General features: G+C 40.0%; 1 protein-coding gene across 1 annotated transcript; it reads left to right on the forward strand.

Moving 5' to 3' along the window:
- Positions 1-254: 254 nt before the first annotated feature.
- LOC120790718 (cartilage oligomeric matrix protein) lies at positions 255-16,488 on the forward strand. The gene is made up of 19 exons (XM_040128534.1): positions 255-588; positions 4,115-4,188; positions 4,696-4,747; positions 5,237-5,385; positions 7,025-7,162; positions 8,044-8,121; positions 9,462-9,614; positions 9,927-10,031; positions 10,349-10,456; positions 10,593-10,752; positions 11,105-11,223; positions 11,782-11,834; positions 11,937-12,130; positions 12,257-12,435; positions 12,548-12,596; positions 13,522-13,718; positions 14,520-14,692; positions 15,393-15,532; positions 16,089-16,488. The coding sequence occupies exons 1-19, from the start codon at positions 255-257 to the stop codon at positions 16,145-16,147; spliced, it is 2,514 nt and encodes an 837-aa protein (XP_039984468.1). The 3' UTR covers positions 16,148-16,488.
- Positions 16,489-19,005: the final 2,517 nt, after the last annotated feature.

A 19,005-nucleotide genomic window follows, 5' to 3' on the forward strand; every position in this document is an offset into this window, starting at 1 on the left:
CATTACTTTCTATAGTTCAATATATACACAGATATATATATATATATATATATATATATACACATATATATGTATATGTATATATATATGTATATATGACGCCCTCTATTTATGTATCATTTTACTGTGCACACCGCAGGCTGCAGCTGTATTGACGCTGCAGTTTTCCAGAAGGCCAGTTTGTCCAAAAAGTCTGAAAACAAATTAACCCACAAAAAAAAAAAAACACTTTGATTTGTATGTGGGAATAAATCATGTTGTGCAATCAAATCCCTAACCTCGTCTCTTGGATTTTCCGACCAAGTAATTTGCAGGACTGCGGTTGGGGATGTAAGACAGGGAGTGGGGGTGTGGGTGGGTGGGTGGTGGTGGTGGGGGGTTGGTATAAAACCAAGGCAGAGGAGGAAAGACTAAAACTATGCTGGAACCAGGTTTGCACGAGGGGCACCGATACTGAGCTCAAGGAAGGAGAGAGAGAAGAGACCAAGCTGCCGTACCTGAAGAGTAGCAGAGACAAAACCATGCTGGGGTTTCTGGTGCTCACCTGCGCGCTCTGCATGGGCGGACACGTCGCAGAAGGACAGAGAGGTGAGCCAAACTCCTCTGTTTTACATTTTTCAGTTCTTGTTTTTCATAGGTTTTGCTAGTTAGGAAATGTGTTGTCCTCATTTCACTACACAGCATAAAAAACATTAAAAGACAGATGACTATACAAGACAATTGATGACTGCAAACATAAACACATAAAAAGGGAACTGATTCTTCTCACAGGGAAAATGGCATGCTACAAAGGTCTGAACACATCCTTTAAATTGATCAAAATTAAGCTACATTTTTGTTTACAAAAAAGGTATTTGCTTATTTTTTTATTTTTAAATTAGCACCTCATCAAGTATCTGACTTGTCGTGGAGACACAAATTGACTTGTCAAGGTATTAAAATAACTCAGAGGACTCCAGAGTCTGGGTATTCTCTGCAAAACTTTGAGGACACAAAAGTACTTACACACAATGAGGAAAAACAATCACTGTGAGCTTCCTGTTGGAGAATAAAAAAAATCCCACCAACCTTTCTATTAGCAGTGAGAAAGATTTATTTCCAGTATCTTTTCTCTCTGCTGTGGAATTCATTTAGTAAACAGAGTTGCTACTAATGAGAAGAACACATTTCCTGCGCTTCACGCTGAGGAGATTTCTGCCCTCGTACGGCTCCCCCCGGGGTTAGGGGTCGGGGTTGAAGTGATGGAGGGGGATGTTGGGATCTTTGGGTCAGTTAGCACAAGCGGATCCATAAGGATCGGACTACACCTGAAAACAAACAGTGTCCCATCCTGATTGGGGATTTTTGAATCTGACATCCACAAGATAAGTAAACTGAGAATCTTTGCAGTTTTTTTTTCTTTTTTTCTTTTTGGTGGAATAAAAGAGAAATTTGAATTGATATTTTGAATGATGATGTTGTGGAGCATTTAGCAGGTAAAGAGCAAGATATTTCCCACAGGAGTTAGAAGAGATCAAAAAGGGTAATTCCGTATCAAATCAGACAGAATCCAGTAAAGTGGTTGCAGCACTGACACTGAATACTTTTGTTCAGTTCTCATTTTTTTATATAATTCTTTGGCCCTTGATATTTTTCCCTTTTTACACGATAAAAAAAAAAAGCTTTATCTGTGAAGCCATGTTTGGCCATTAATATCTTTGAGTATTGTTTCTAGCCCCACCAAAACCTGTAGGATGAAAGAGAAACATGTTCTTAGTGTGACTGAACCATTAAAAGCCTGTGCTGAATCTCTATTGATTTTCTAAAAGGCCCTAGATTTCGGGGGAAAAAAGTGCAAAGTTCCTAAAAAAAAGTGTTTTATTAATTTTGTGCCAATATTTGAGGTCTCTACCACCAATGGACATGAAGCTATTAAGACCAGAACAAGGCGTGGTAGTATTTTCTGGTCATTTTCATAGGACAGAAATAGGTATTTGGTGTAGCTAGAAGAAGCGGATCTTTTCAGCCTTTCTACATTTTGTGATGCTTACAGCAGGATATTTGACAGATGGTTGAAATTTTATAATCCGCATCAAAAATCCAGATCATATTCACTGTAGAAAAAGAAGGGCACCCACAGAGTTAAGGTCCTGTAAGCATGCAGCTTGAAAACAAGTATCTTCCAGAAAATCTTTTATCATTCCATATCTGGAAAATGAACTTTGCAGCTGCAATCAAAACATCTCGGATTCCAGTGAATGCGTGGGCTGTTGATACAAACGAGGTCTGTGGTGGCTGAGGAATGTCAGGTATCAGACTCCGATATTAGACAGGATGCGGATCATCTTGTAGAGGACGACATGTGTGTTGTACCCCCCACGCATGTCCATATTTGCTCCCCAATGTGCTGCCAGGTCCCAGACGTTCAGCCGACGGAGTATCCACGGAAAAAGTGGTGCAAAGACCTCAAAAGAGAAGATGGAAGAAAGTTTTACAGAAGTTTGTTCTGGCATTTGATGAAAATGTATTAATTTGTGTACTGTATGTACAGTATCCGGATGCCTCCGGATACTGTACATACAAGACCATAAGTACTTGGATAGTTATACATTTTTTGCTCTTCAGGCTTTGAAGAGCTTCTGCAGCTTTGCAATTTGAAATAAAACAATGGATACTACATTAAAGTGACAAGTCTCAGCTTTAATTTGTGCAGGCTTACATCGATATAGAAAGAACTGTGTCGGAGATATAGCCCTTTAAACAAGTTGTGCCCAAAGTTTAAGGGCTCAAAAGTAAACGGACAGATACACACGAAGTCAAACAAAATCCTCATATTTGATATTTTGTTGAAAATCCTTTGCAGTCACAGACTGCCTGAAGTGTTTGACCCACAGACATCGTCCTGGTGATGCTCTCCCAGAGCTTCACTGCAGCCTCCTTCTGCTCTCACTTGTTGTGGGGTCTCTCTGCTTTTAGATCGGTCTTCACCAAGCGAAACGCAGCTCAGTCAGACTGAGATCAGGTGATCGACTCAGCCAGTCGACGATATTCCACCTCTTCTGAAACGCTCTCTGGCTGCTTTGGCCGTATGTTTAGGATCGTTGTCCTGCTGACTGCAGAAAGGTCGTGCAGTGAGTTTTGACGCACTTGGCTGAATCTGAACACAGAATGCTCCCGCGTACCTCTGCATTCATCCCGCTGCTTCTCTCGGCAGTGAAATCATCAATAAATGCCAGTGGCCCGGTTCCTTTACCAGCCATACATGCCCGAGCCATAACAGAGCCACCGCCATGTTTGACAGATGAGGCGGTGGCTTTGGGTCACGAGCTGTTCCTTTTTTATCCACACAGGTTCATTTTTGTTTCATCAGTCTGCAGAACTTTGTTCCAGAACTATATTGGTTTCTTTTTGTGTGTTTTTGCAAACTGCAGCCCGACCTTTCTGTTTTTGAGGCTTCCCGTCTATATGAGGACTCTGAGCCACGTGTGAGCTCTTTTGTGCACCGACTAATGCTGGAACGACACACAGCTGCCCGAGAAACATTTAGTAGCCAAGTGTCCGGTAACTCGGTTGCTTATTTTGGGCACTTTGTGTTTAAAGGGGTGTGTGTCCTACACAGTTCTTTCTAAATTGATTAAAACCTGCTCAAATTAAAGCTGAGACTTGTCACTTTCATGTAGTATCCAATATTTTACTTCAAATGTGCTGAAACTCAGAGCCTGAAGAACAAAAAAATGTGTCACTGTCCAAATACTTACTTGACATAATCTCCCCGATATCATCTTTACTTGTAATATAGCTCCTGCCTTGATATTTATGTCTTGGTCTGTTTTGATGTTTGGGAATAATTCAGAATTTTTAATGCCTTTTTTAAGTTGGACCGGATTCATTTTCTGTCAGAATAGTTTTTAATCGTTTCAGTAAAAGACTTCATTTCTTAATTTTGGACAAAATACTTGACATTTTTCTGGAGCCATTTTAAATTTGAATTCACAGCTGAAACTCTGCACAGGTGTAGACTGGTTAACTTAGAGGTTAAATCAGCTGATCACCATATAAACAGTTATGTAATGTCTCTCTTCTAAACATTTAATATTGCTGAATGTTTTTTTTCTTTTTTCTTTTTCAAATCCAGATGGAGAAATTATCAGCCAGATTAAAATGACTAACCTTGCACTGGCTGAGATCAAAGAGCTTCTGAAAGTACAGGTAAAGCACCTTCACTTACGCGGGTGGCACACGTTCAGCCCGCTCATCGTCGCCATCACGTGCAGCTGAGCATGAGTCTCTGCACGCAAACGGGGCTGCACAGAAGATTGTGTGTGTTCATACTCCATAATTGTGTTTGCAGATAAAAATGAGACTGAGCTTAATGTTAAACTCACCACTGATCAATTGCCAAATAAATAAATAAATCAGATGCATTTTAAATATAAAGAATACGCTGTTCTCGTCTCCACTTCTCTAAAAGCTAAAAACCCAAAAGTTACCTTAATTATCCAAAATTGTTTTTAAAAAAATGACCAAAAATGTTGCATTTTAGAAGGTAAATATCATTATTAAAATGTGTGTCCAAAACTTTACCAAAATTTTGGCAGAGAACCAGATTCAGTTTGCTACTGTTGCTGTTACCAGCCTGTTGTGTTGAGGAATCATACAGAAGACTGTGTGCATCTGCCACCAAATAATAATCTATGTCTACACTGTATTTTTCAGATAAAAGAGATAGTTTTCCTGAAGAACACAGTGATGGAGTGTGAAGCCTGTGGTGAGTTGACCTGCCAAACAGAAACGCTCTCTAGTACTCAGCACGCTGCTGTTTATTTTCAGAAAATACACAATTTCCGTGTTGAAATTACTTCCCCACGCTTACATTTTGAAAATGAATTTGAAAACTCTGTTTGTTGTCCAGAGTTGTAGGCTGATAACGAAGGCGAGCTTCCACATATTTTCAGACTGTTTTAATCAGTTTCTGAATTCTTCAACACCTGGAACTGAGGCAACCATTTTTCCGTAGTTTTATCAGATTTTAAAGACCTTCATAGCAACTCATGTACAAGAATATTGTCACGACAGAATGCATTCATATTGATGTGATTGGTGATGGGAGTTTAATGTCATCGTATAAAGCTGACATGCTGCAGAGTCCGTCAGACCAAATAAGATGAGATCAGAACAAACTTAAATAAGCATTGTGTTAAAAGACACTATACTGCGTTGAAACAGAAGATTTTCTCGATCTTCTCCCTCTCCTCAGGGATGGGGAGAGTGCAGCCTCGTCCCTCCTGTGTGCCCAACCCCTGCCACCCAGGGGTGAGGTGCATGGAGACGCGTCAGGGCATCAAGTGTGGACCCTGTCCTGACGGTATGCAGGGCAATGGAACCCACTGCGCTGATGTGGACGAGGTACGCAGAGATATGATACGACATGCTGCGGCATAACACAACATGGTACATTAAGATTCACTGTGGTATAAAGAACTTCATATGACACAACACAACAGTACTGTAAACGGTTAGTATGGTATGATCTTTTACAATATAACACCATCTTATAATACACAGTATGATTTAAGTTCACAGAGTGGCAAACCAGATCAACGAGCTAAAAGGTGAAGGGGCCAGTATGCTTCATCAGAAATCTAAACGTGTTCTATTATCCCTACACTTAACAAATATCATGTTACTCACTTCTCTACATCAACAGCTGACTCCTCTGTCTGCCGTTTCATGTGGCCCTTCACAACAACACACACACACGGTCCAACCACACGCGTGCTTTCACTTATTGCCCGGTCGGGCCTCTTCCGAGTAGTCATGTGTCCTTTTCGAACTCTTTGCTCAAGAGAACAAATCTTCTGGAGTGAACGAACTGAACTGAACCACTCCCTGAAACGATCCGAACAGTTCCCAGTTCAGCTGAGCTCTCAGCGTGAGCCAACATTCAGGGATACACTCGTGATTCAGGTCACCGATTCGTTCGGTGATTTGTTCGCAGGGAGCGGGCGTATCCCCACACACTCCAACCAATCATGTCGCGAACGAATCAGTGACTCGGATCACTCACTGAGTGAGTGAGTGTACCCGCGCAACGTGATGCAGGGATACACTCGCTGACTGAGTGATTCAAGTCATTTAATTCGTAGGAGGAATGGGGTGTGTTCAAGTCTAGGTGGGTAGTTTATTAATCCCGGGGGGAAATTACTTTGCCATGGCGGCAACACACGTACAGTGGAACACGGCACGGCACGTCACGAGTAACGTTAGAAAACAAGTAGCAATAGAACAAAATATGAGTCCCAGAATGGTGCATGCTCAGGGATTCGTTCACTGAACATGCACCATTCCCTCGCAGTGAAAAGATCCGAGACAGCCTTCGGGAACCGCTGACTATCACTCAGTGATTCGTTCACTGAACCTACTACGAGGGAACGGGAGCCCTGAGTAATAGTCAGCGGCTCACTTGAACCGTAGATGTAGTTAAAAAGGCTTAAAAGTCATTAAAAACCAGCGTTCATTTCTGATGTTAGGCAAGGGAACTTTTAAATATCCAGCAGTGGATAGTTAAACGTTATCCAGTGCTGGGCATTTGAAGGCGCATTGTTGTGAATCAACCCATTGTTCAAGATTCAGTGAACAAATCTTGTTTAATGAACTGATTCTAGTGATTCAGGAGACTGGAAAGAACTGTTTTGCACATCCCTACTTCTGAGGACTGTCTGGGTGTGTACAAACCGTGACGTTGTCGGCTGACATCTGCTCGACCCTCTGTTTCGGTTTCCTGCGCCTGATAGGAGGGGACAGTTTCACCTCTTTAATTCTTATCGGTTCGCGTAGTTTGACGACCTGCCCAACTTGAACCTGAGAAGAGGTCTCTGTGTGGGTGTGCAAAACTTAATAGCTTTGTGACAGATGAACTTCCATGTCTGTTGACCCAGAGCTCAAAACAGTTGATGATCATCAAGGTACACTGGTGTGAAACAGAGCCACATATCGATCCCTGATAACATCCTGACGTGTGTTTCCGTGTCTCTGTTGTTGGCAGTGTACAGTGATGCCGTGTCACATGGGTGTGCGCTGCATCAACACCTCCCCGGGTTTCCGCTGTGGTTCCTGTCCAGCCGGGCACACTGGCCCCCAGGTCCAGGGCGTCGGCCTCGCCTACGCCAGTGCCAACAAACAGGTCAGCAATGGCGAACGCACGCCTCAGCTCCTCCAAACCAATAGATCCACTATCACTAATACAACAAAAGAAGAAAACAAATTAACAAAGGCTAATAAAATACTGTGCATGGAGATTTTTTCTTGACCATGGGAAACACATATCATAAAATGTAACGCATATAACATTCTTTTTCTGGAACTTTTGACCATATCACACAGCCTTCTTTAGTTATTTTGCTAAAGCTAGTAAGTGAATCTTGAATTCAGTGTATTTTACAGATCCACAGATGCTAAATTGGTGTGGTTATTTCATTTGCAGACAAAGTGGCGATGGTAGTTGTACCATTACTAGTATTGTTTAAAACATAGCAATAACAATATCTTATCAATATTATATTAAAAATAATCGAAGACTTGTGTCCAGGTGTAGATTAAAAAGATGATCGAGACTGATTAATTACTCAAGATTCAGTCACCTACAGTAATTACTACGCAACCTATTCAATTAGACATTTAAAAGAAAATGGCGATAAATATCAAAATGCTAAGTTAATAGGAGTTTTTAACACTTAGAATAACCTCTCCCCTATTATGACACTGGTAATTCTGGATAAAAACATACAGTTGGACACATTTTTCCACCTCTTCCTCAGCATATTTGTCTCGTCCCTTTCACCAGCTCCTTTCTACATCCATCAGCAACACCCACTCACTCTCCTCTGTATATACAGTGCGTCAAAAAAGAGTGCACTGGACTGTATCACCACCACCTTAACCCTCAACACAAGACTGACTTCACTCTACCGCACATTTTTTTTTTTTTCCGCCTCTCGTTCCAGTCCCGATGTGGAAGCCCACTGAAGTTAATGGATGTCCTTTCTGTCTGTTTGACCTATCAAGGTGTGCAAGGACATCAACGAGTGTGAAGGCCCCAACAAGGGAGGCTGTGTGGAAAACTCAGTCTGTATGAACACACCGGTGAGTATAAACACGAGGGATTTGCAATAAATCACTGACTGTAATGTCTGAGGGAAATCTGCTGCTAATATAGCACTCTATAGCCCATGCATAGGAAAAAATGACTTCAGCACATTTATAACATCAGAGTTTTGCAGGATCAAACTACGTATAATGTTTCCAAAGTGCTGAGTTGACTTAGTCGACATTTTCAGGCATTTGGTGTTCATTCAGTTACCTAATGGAAGAATGTTGAAATTACAAAACTCATCAAAGAGAAGGTCAATTTTCAGCTGTTTATCAGGGGACATGTAAAAACATGACTACAGTATAAACTAAAAGAAGAAATAATCTTCCTAATGAAAAGTCGAGATCACAAGCGCCATTACTAAATTCAATACGCTGTTGTCACCACAGCCTTGTTCGGTCAGGTATGAGCAGTAGCTTATGTTGCTTATACAAACTTTAAATTGATCTTCCTGTGTATGACAGCGATCTTGCAGGTTAATTACATGTCAAACTGTGCGATGGGTACAATGAAGTCTTGGCTGCACTCTGTGTCAGACTGCGTGTTATCAATTTTGAGGCATACCAGACTGTGTGATGAACACCTGAGGAGTTGCTGCATTGCAGAGTAAGCACAAAAAAATATTGCCAACAAAGACACATTATGAGCTCTTTGTTTGGAAAATAAAGCAAACTTAAACACAGGCTTTAGTCATAGCCCTGCAGTATCTATGATCCACAAGGATCAACAAACGTTTTGCCTTGATGTTTTTGGTTTATGTTTATTTTTAACTTCATTTGAAAATGGAGCTTGTAATGGTGGCCAGTGAATCCGAGTCATTTCTTCTTGATTCTGTGATTCGTTTGTTTGTGGAGTAGGTTGCAGCAGACGTCACATAGCGAGAACTTGGTCCTGAATTTCTATGGGCTCAAATTATGGTCAATAAAATTTTGAGCTTGTAAAGTGATGCTCACAAATAATACCAAAGGTTGAAGTGGTAAACCAGCCTTTGTAAACCGGTAAAATAAATCTGCATGAGAAATTCAAGTTTGTGCATGTGTAGTTGAAAAAAACTGTAGTTGAAAAAAAAAAGAGTCTGAGATCTGTGAAGCGCTTCTGTGAACATCTGTGTACAAATACAAAGCAGAAAACTGTGTGTAAAACTCAGCGCTCAAAGTTCCCAAACTGTGTACGTATTTTGAGCCTGTCTTTACACCTGAAGCTCATTTGACGATGACAATCCAATCCCAAAGCAGAGTCCAATCAGAGGGCAGGTGGTTCTGTTGCCAGAAAGGTGTAGGTGGGAACTTTGAGCACTGATGCTGACAGAGTCAGTGCCTCTGTGTATCATCAGGGCTCGTTCAGGTGTGGTCCCTGTAAGATGGGCTACGTCGGTGATCAGCGACGTGGCTGTAAGCCTGAGAGAGCCTGTGGGGATGGCCAACCCAACCCCTGCCACACCAGCGCCGAGTGCATCGTTCATCGAGAGGGGACAATCGAGTGTCAGGTGAACAAATCAAACCTTTAGTCGACTTGTCCTCAGGTCACGTTTCAAAAGACGGTGGTTTCATATTTTCACAGTCAGGAAGAGCTTTAAATATACAGTAGTAGTAACGGAGGTTGTTAAAAGCTGCAAAACATAGCATGAAGCCTTTTAAACATTTTTGGAACAACTCTTTGAAATTTTGAGCACTTGTGCCAGATATTGTGAAATCACAGGCCTGTTTGAATACTTAAGCTCATCTGATACTGTATGCAGCGCACAACAGGGCCAACGAAAAACGGTCTGAACAGTTCATAAAACATTTTCCATCCTCAGTGCGGAGTTGGATGGGCTGGCAATGGCTACCTCTGCGGTCCTGACATTGACATCGATGGTTTCCCCGACGAGAAACTGGACTGTCCTGAGAGGAACTGTAACAAGGCAGGCCTCCTTTCTGTCCATGATACAAAAACAGAGCTATAAGTGTACATGATCACAATTTAACCATTTGCAAAGAATAACACATGCACAGGTCTTATGTAGATGTGGTAATATATATGCTGTATGTTGTGGTACCTGGTGACAAATTGTTTGTAGAGTACATAAAGTTAACTTTTGTTGACATTGATAATGATAATTTAGTCTTTTTTTGCCTGCCATCTTCTTTTATTAACTGTATTGGACCGGATTTTTGTTTTGATTTTTGTTTTCCTTTCTTGTAGACTACTTTCATTAATATTGAGCAAATTTCTTTTCAGGATAATTGTCTCACCGTTCCCAACTCTGGTCAAGAAGATGCTGACAAAGATGGAATTGGAGACACCTGTGATGAGGATGCAGATGGGGATGGGATCCCCAACATGCAGGTCCATGCATAAAAGACAGTGATGGAAAATGAAAATGACTTATTAGAGATACAAATGAAAGGATAGCTTGTGTACATATACTGTATATGTGTTTCATGTCACTTCACTTGCAGGAACTAAAACAGCTTCTTTACAGGATAACTGTGTGCTGGTGCCCAACGTGGATCAGAGGAACATTGATGAGGATGACTTTGGTGACGCCTGCGACAACTGCCGTGCTGTGAAAAACAACGACCAAAAAGACACAGATTTAGACAAATTTGGGGACGAGTGTGATGAAGATATTGATGGGGATGGTTAGTATGCCATATAGGTCATTGAGTTATTTTGGTCATTCATATTATTGAAAACCCAAATCTGTAATGGTTGGAACAGGGCCCCAATGCAAATCTTTCTCTGCATTTTAATCATTAATAATAGGCGACGTAAATATTACACAACAGCTAATCAATTTCTACATGGACTGAAAGTGAATATGAGGATTTAATTTTTTATTTGTCACGGAAATATATGCAAATATTGACACAAAAGAGGCCTGTAATTTGAGATATGATAGTTTTGTGGATGTATACATGCAGCTATGCGACTACAGTGTAATAAAATCAGGGCTGGATTTTTAACAGTCACCGATGATCACTTTAACCTCAGGAATCCCCAATCACTTGGATAACTGCAAAAGGGTTCCCAACGCTGACCAGAAAGATCGAGATGGAGACAAAGTGGGAGACGCCTGCGACAGCTGCCCTTATATTCCCAACCCCGACCAGGTCGGAAGGCTATTTTTTTACGCTCTTCTGGTTACACACTACTCCCATGCTATTTACATACTAAAACTCAACATGTGTTCTGCGGTTGTAAGAGTCATTTTAACACAAAATGTCCCCTCACAACCAAGAATATGTGACTGCCTCAATTTGACTGGTCAGTCTGGTGACCCAAAGTATGCACTGGCTTGACTATTCAGACAGAAGACTAGAATTTTAAGGCGGCACAAAAACAACATGCAAAGTAAAGTGGGAAGTGAAATGGACGTGGTTGCAACTTCGGGCCATGAAAATTCAAATGAGGACTACTTCAAATGAAAGTATATCTCTCTAACATCAAATATTCATGAATTTAGCTTATAGAACAACTTAAAATTCTTGTTTTTGCAGACATCCTAACAACTAGGTTAATCAACATTGTATTGTGTTTAAAGATGTCGACAGATATTCTTTTGATCATAACTGGGTTAATTGTGTTGCTGCTTCCTGCTCTGTTTTGTCAAAGGTAACATGGAACTTGTTCAGTTTCATCTCAACAATAACTCGTATTATCTTTCTCAGACGGATGTGGATAATGACTTGATTGGAGATCCCTGTGACACCAACAAAGACAGGTATTATGTGACCCAATCAGTCAAATCACGGATGTGTATCTCTGTAGCTGTCAGACTGGAAATCAAAATATGCACAAGCCAATGAATCAAACTTTCCTCTAGTGACGGTGATGGCCACCAAGACTCTCGGGACAACTGCCCAGCTGTCATCAACAGCTCTCAGCTCGACACCGACAAAGACGGCAAGGGAGACGAGTGTGATGATGATGATGACAATGATGGCATCCCAGACCTGCTGCCACCTGGTCCTGATAACTGCCGTCTGATCCCCAACCCTCTGCAGGAGGACTCTGATGGTGGGTAACATTCCTGAAATATTAAAGCAGATATGTATTATTTTCATTTTTCTTACATCTATTAAATAACAAAGAAAAAGGTTTTTCTCAAGACAGTCTTTGTCTCTTTTTTATTTATCATCTCAGGCGATGGTGTGGGTAATGTATGCGAGAAGGATTTCGACAACGACACTATTGTTGACACCATCGATGTTTGTCCAGAAAGTGCTGAAGTCACCCTCACTGACTTCAGGGAGTACCAGACCGTTGTTTTAGATCCAGAGGGAGACGCACAGATAGATCCCAACTGGGTCGTGCTGAACCAGGTTAAGTGGTTTTTTTTCTTTGGTTTTTTTGGTAGTTGTTCTGTTTTTTGCGTGCCAAAATGCTTTTTAATCTGATGAAATTTCTCTTAAATCCATGTTTTTGTTCGTGCAGGGAAGAGAGATTGTTCAGACAATGAACAGTGATCCTGGGTTGGCTGTTGGTAAGCACATTATATCTGCCATTTAAAGGAATAGTTTGACATTTTGGGAAATTTGCTCCTAAGCTGTCTTGCCGAGAGTTAGATGAGAAGACTGATACCAATGTCGTGTGTTCATGTGTATGTATGAAGCTACCGTCAGCAGCTGGTTAGCTTAGCTTAGCATAAAGATTGGTAAAGAGCAAGCAAACATGTTAATTAGTGAGCTTTAGATGTGCTGGTAGGCAGATTTTGTTACTTTTAGACTGAGCCATGCTAGCTGTTTCCCCGTTTACCGTCTTTATGCTAAGCTAAGTTAATTGGCTGCTGGCTATGGATTCATATTTAGAGTACAGACATGAGAGTGGTATCAATCGTCTCATCTATCTCTCGGCAACAAATGTCAAACTGTTTAAAGTGTTTTAGTGCTTTACAGTATCCCTACTGCATATCTTTTAAAACCTTAAAATTTTGGCATTTGTAACTGAAATATAGAATGTAATATAGGGTAAATGCCAAGATAGCATCTTATTTAAGCAAGTGGTTATTAGACTGATGTATCTGAGTTTTGAACGCTGACAATTACAGCAAGGTACTCTATATTTGGACTAAATTATTAGCAGAGTACATTTGGTTTTAGTTAAATCACAAATTCATGGAAAAAGGTGGTTAAGATCATTATGGGTAAAACATTTTCTTAGCTTTCTCTATTTTTTAAAAGCAGTGACCATGTTTATTTGATGGGTAGACTGGGTGTAACATCTCTGGCTTAACATGTAAGGACAATTTTCTAACCTTTTCCCAAACATCAGACCAAAACACAAAATATCAAGGAGGTAATTTCTATGGAGATCAAAGTATCTTTAAAATATATGTTATACTTTAAAACACTAGCTCATGACCCATGAAGAAACCCACAAACACATGCGTGCAACATTTTCTCCCACAGGTTACACTGCTTTCAGTGGCGTGGATTTTGAAGGGACATTTCATGTAAATACGGTAACGGACGACGACTATGCAGGATTTATCTTCGGCTACCAGGACAGCTCCAGTTTCTACGTGGTGATGTGGAAGCAGGTGGAGCAGATCTACTGGCAGGCAAACCCATTCAGAGCTGTGGCAGAACCCGGCATCCAGCTGAAGGTAGTTTGCAGCTCTAAAAAAAAAAAAAAAAAAAAAAAAAAGGTAAAGATACATTCACGTTTTAGTTGGGGAAGTACTGGATGGAGAAGTACTCGCTAGCTCAGGGACACCTTTAATTTAACATTCATATTACTAGATACACATCAATTGTTGCAGTTATGAGAAATACTGTTACAACTGATAATCTGTTTATAAAGGCTTTATGAGCTGTAATCATTTGTTAATGATTTATAGATAAATTATAAGCCATGACTTGACTTTTCTTGTCTTTTTAGCTAGCTCTAGCTTTACTAGCAACTCCCCCAATTGAACACTCACCGTATAGAAAAGTGCTGCAAAGGTTAGTCTAAACTAACTGACTAATTTGATTGTTTGGTTATCAAAATAGATGCTGATTCATTTTCTGTCAATCAACTAATTGATTAATCGACTAATCAGTGCAGGTCTTCTGGCACCTGAGAACTTGTTCTTATTAATGGCTTATGACTGATCTATAAATCACTGTTAAATTGGTTTATTAACCATCAATAAAGCTCTTAAAATTACAGCTTATAAAGCCTTTATAAATGGTGCCTTGGTACTCAAATACCAGTATTTCTCGTAGACAGGGCTGCTCTAGAGGAACACATCTCTTTGTTTAGGTTTAACCTCAGTGGCCAGCTGTTACCCATTGTCTCTGTGTATAGTATGATGGTTTAAAGTTGACAATACTCCATTCTTCCGAAAGCTATGCACAAATATACAAGAGCTGCCATGTTAAGTCCAGCGACTCAGACTCTGTCATTTGTGGTTTTGAAAAAGGCTGTAAAGTCAAACACAGGTCCAGGCGAGAACCTGAGGAATGCCCTGTGGCACACCGGTGACACCAGTGACCAGGTGAAACTCCTGTGGAAAGATTCTCGCAATGTTGGCTGGAAGGACAAGACTTCTTACCGTTGGTTCCTCCAACATCGGCCTGCTGACGGCTACATCAGGTACTGACACAATTAAAGGGGCTATATATAAGTTTTTGCTGTTGCTACATAGCCAAGGTTAGCATTAACAGTTGTTTACTTGCCAAGAGCTTCAGCCAATCATTGCGTTCACAAGACGAGGGGTTAGAATCTGCCCTTTTCTTCTACATCCTCTCATGTTGGACTGAGAGCAGACTGGATGCAGTGACTCACTATCGGAAAGTAGTATTACGAGACAGCACGAGCCAGGGCAATCTGGTTAGCATGCTAACTTCAGCAGAAGAAAAAATGATAGAAATCGAAGCAAAACAAGAGTTAACATTGGCCTTTCTTTCCACCACTGGAGACAGCTCTTGAAGTTTGATGCTGATATCACAACGTTTCCTCTAGACTGATAAGTAAACAGCTTTTAATGGTAACGTTGGGTATGTAGCAAAAACTTACATATGGCACCTTTAAAGGATTATGCAGGACATTAGGGGAAATACCATTGTTTACAGGAAGTTAGAAGAGATATTTTTAAACCGTTTAATGTCTGTGGGTTAAGTTTGGCCTTTGACATGTTTAGCCTAGCTTAGCACAAAGAGTGGTACTTGGGAGCAACTGCTTACTGCTATATGCATATTTGAGCTGTTTCTAAATTGTCTTGTTTACAGACAGAACAACATGTAAATCATGACTTAATTCTTTGCTGTGTTTTGTTACCTTTGTCGGTGCGCAGAGTTCGTTTCTACGAGGGTCCTCAGATGGTGGCGGACACAGGCATTATCATAGACGCCACGATGAGAGGAGGCCGACTAGGAGTCTTCTGCTTCTCCCAGGAGAACATCATCTGGGCCAACCTGCGTTATCGCTGCAACGGTGAGTGAAGTGTCAGACAGGTTTGAGAGACATGACTGTGGCCAGAAACTGCTCTTCCCGTCTTTCAGCATTTTTTTTTCACCGTTTCCACATGAGCAGACTTTTTTTTTTTTTTACAGTGACAATCTGGTTCACACCTATATGTCTTTTGTTTTCAACAACCCTCTCATTAGTTTAAGTACTAAATAAAATAAGGAGATCTTTAACTGAGCATTAATGTTTTCCAGCATTTTTTTAACAGGTTAACAATATTTAAGGGGCATAAACGTCAGTTATTACAAAGCTACATAGTAAATGGCCCAATATGAGATAAAAAAGATTGAAGAAGGCATAAGAACATGTCTGCACAATTAACTACCCCGTTTTACAAGAAACTGAGTGTGGAAACTTTCTTTATACTTCCTGTAAAAAGCCAAATATAAATGCAAAATAACAGTTGTGGATGCAGCCATAAATACCAGGAATAGGTTTTCTGCTCCTTATTAGGTGTTTTTCTTTTGGGTGCTCAAGCTGTAAAATAAACTGTGATTCCACTTCATGTCGGGTCTTGTTTCAGACACTCTTCCTGAGGACTTTGACACCTACAGAACCCAGCAGGTCCAGCTGGTGGCCTGATGAAACGGGGACAACAGACAAGCCCAGGGAATTCTGGGAACACTGTCCAATGCACAACTGTATCTCAGAGAGAAAATAATCGTTCAAGATCAAAGTCCAAGATTATCTTAAGTTTTAAGATCACAACAGATCGACTGTGCTCCAAACTCCTGGCAGAGCAGAGGAAATGTCATAGCTGTAAAAACTCCTCAGAGGGAGCAAGTGATATAAAATTGATTGTTCAATAGATATGTTTTCTAAAGAATTTTGTCTGAAATAATGTTGCAACACAATATCATCAACTATATTTTTATAACTTTCAATGTATACTTTCTGAAGAAGTATTGCAAAACTTAAACAGTCACTAGTGAATAAATGTGGATTTTGGTAAATTATGTGCAGTATTTGGATGAATTTTAAGTCTTCTAACTGTGATTTGACAATTTATTATGGCTGCACTGGTACTTCTGCATGTTCACATATACTGTTTACAGTCTCTCCGATCAATAAGAATAGAATATTACCATAAAAGCGATTTTGAAGTAACCGATATTAGCAAGGTAGCTTTAAATTGAAAATTGTCAGATGCATCAAGTGTGGGAAAAATAATTGTTGGTTATAATGCAAGTCTATCTTGAATTACTACGAATAATATATTTTTGTCATGTAAAGCCTCTGAGGATCTAGAAAAGCGCTCTTTGGCTAAATTAAAAGTTTTATGTATTATTGAATATAACTAAATCCCTATCATATATTAGCTCTACAAACAATGTCAACGATTTGACTTTAAGTAACAGACGTGACTTTTTTTCAAACTCAACAGCTTTTAGTGGAAATCAACATTCTGAACATTTCACAAGCATGCACATATCCAAAATAATCTTTTAGGATTTGCATTTGGAAATACAGATTACAAAATAGAAACGATAGCAAAGACAATATACAACAGGATCGAAACATCATGCATGCCCACAGCAACACGCTGTGATGTTGGAAAATGACACCGGACAGTTTTTTTTAATCAGCATTATTCTGCAAATCAAGACTATGTGCAGAGGAAAGTCTGTCTTCCACATTCAATTTAATTGACATTTTTCTTTCATCTTATAAACAAATGGTCACATAAGGAGATTCACATGGCAACAAATAAATAACTACAGATCTTTTACTACGACTTACAGGACAACAGTGATATAATGCTATCTCACTATAAGCTTTAAGTGGAACTTAAACTGTGTTTTTCCAGCGCCTTTTACATGTTTCAATGAATTGTAGAGTCATTAAGAAAAACCCCATGTTATTAAAGGGACATTTTATTCAGACCTAAAACACTCTGGGAACAAGCAGTCAAGACTGAGCAGCAACTCTTTCCTTTTGTTCTGGGATTGAAAATACACCTTTACACACAGGACCTTCGCTCATCTGCTTTTTCAGTTTGGGACCAGATTTAGCTTCATTGCTTGTAACACGACCTAAAAACAGGCTGTGCTGAGAAGTAATGCAAGTAAGTGCAGTCTTAAGCTAAAAAAAGCACATGAGTAAAAACTAAATAGTTTACGAGACGTAGAAAATATACTTTGAGGTTGTCGGTCTATTTCATGTTTGGAAAATTGACCTCCAGTTTTCGTTCGGCGGCCTTAAAAGTTTGTTTTTTATTTCAGTGTTTAGCTTCACTCACCATATTTAGTGAAATCAACACAAAGTCAATAAATGCAAATTCATGCTGTACATGTGAGAAGTAACCAAGACAGGATTGAGTAAAGACATAGCCCTGGTGAACAAACGTTACATTTCTTTACCTTATTAACTGTCTTTTTTATTTTCCTATCTTTCATCAAAGTTGTATTTGCTGCCTAAATTTATTTCTAACCTTCGTCGCTGTTACAGTTGCTGTTCACTTTGTGTGACACGTGAAAATGGCACCTACTGTAACATAGTAGGTCATCACTTGATTTTTTAATCACTAACTTTTGTGACTTTAACACAGTTAGCAGCTCTTCTCCAGCACACCATGATTTATCGAACCAAATTTCTTTGGCAGCTGGAAACATTTGGAAGAGCATGGTGTCCCGGAAAGGAAAACTACGCCACACGTTTTAATTTGATGGAATCACATGTCCAAAACATGTAACCTGCATTTTTTAGAGTTCGGCTAATTTCAAGAAGTGGGACTGTCAGTGGCAGTATGTGTAGTCAAACTGTTACCCTTAGCGTTTTTTGGGCTGCAACTAACTTCTGTACTGTAATAAGGCCAATGTAGTGTCACTGTGTGAACTTTGACTCGCTAGCACTCGGTTTCATAGGGGGGGGTGACAACAGAGAAATACTTTACATTCGGAGCGCCGTTCCTTTCCAACACGAGAGCGCAAGCTGCACTAGAGTAAGCCCTTTCTAGTTTTGCATCTCCTAAAATCTTCACAGATAAAAAAAAAAAACAACAAAAAAAAAACAACAACAAGACAAGCCAAAATATAGTTTACAAAGGAAAATAGAGAATTCATCTTTTCTTTGACATGAAAATATCTCCGGAGTATACTACATCTGGTGTGAAACAGTCAGCATTCACATCGGGCAGAACAGTCCCTGCTCAAAAGCTAGGAAGTCACAAATAAAGTGCCAAGCAACTAGTGGACTATACATTGCACAAAAACAGAAAAAAAAAAAAAAAAAGAATTACACTTTACCCAGTCCAGAACCTGACATGATAGGCAACAACAACATAAAACAATCATATGTGATGTCTTAAAACACACTCCACTTCAGCATAGCTAGAACAAAGTCCTGTATATAACATGGGATAAGAATCTGCTCAACGTGTCTATCATGTCATGCAGTTGACTGCGTAATGCAGAAGCTTCAGAAGATTCAAGTCCACACAC

The sequence above is a fragment of the Xiphias gladius genome, chromosome 6 (assembly GCF_016859285.1).
Source record: "Xiphias gladius isolate SHS-SW01 ecotype Sanya breed wild chromosome 6, ASM1685928v1, whole genome shotgun sequence".
In the NCBI taxonomy this organism is placed as follows: domain Eukaryota; kingdom Metazoa; phylum Chordata; class Actinopteri; order Istiophoriformes; family Xiphiidae; genus Xiphias; species Xiphias gladius.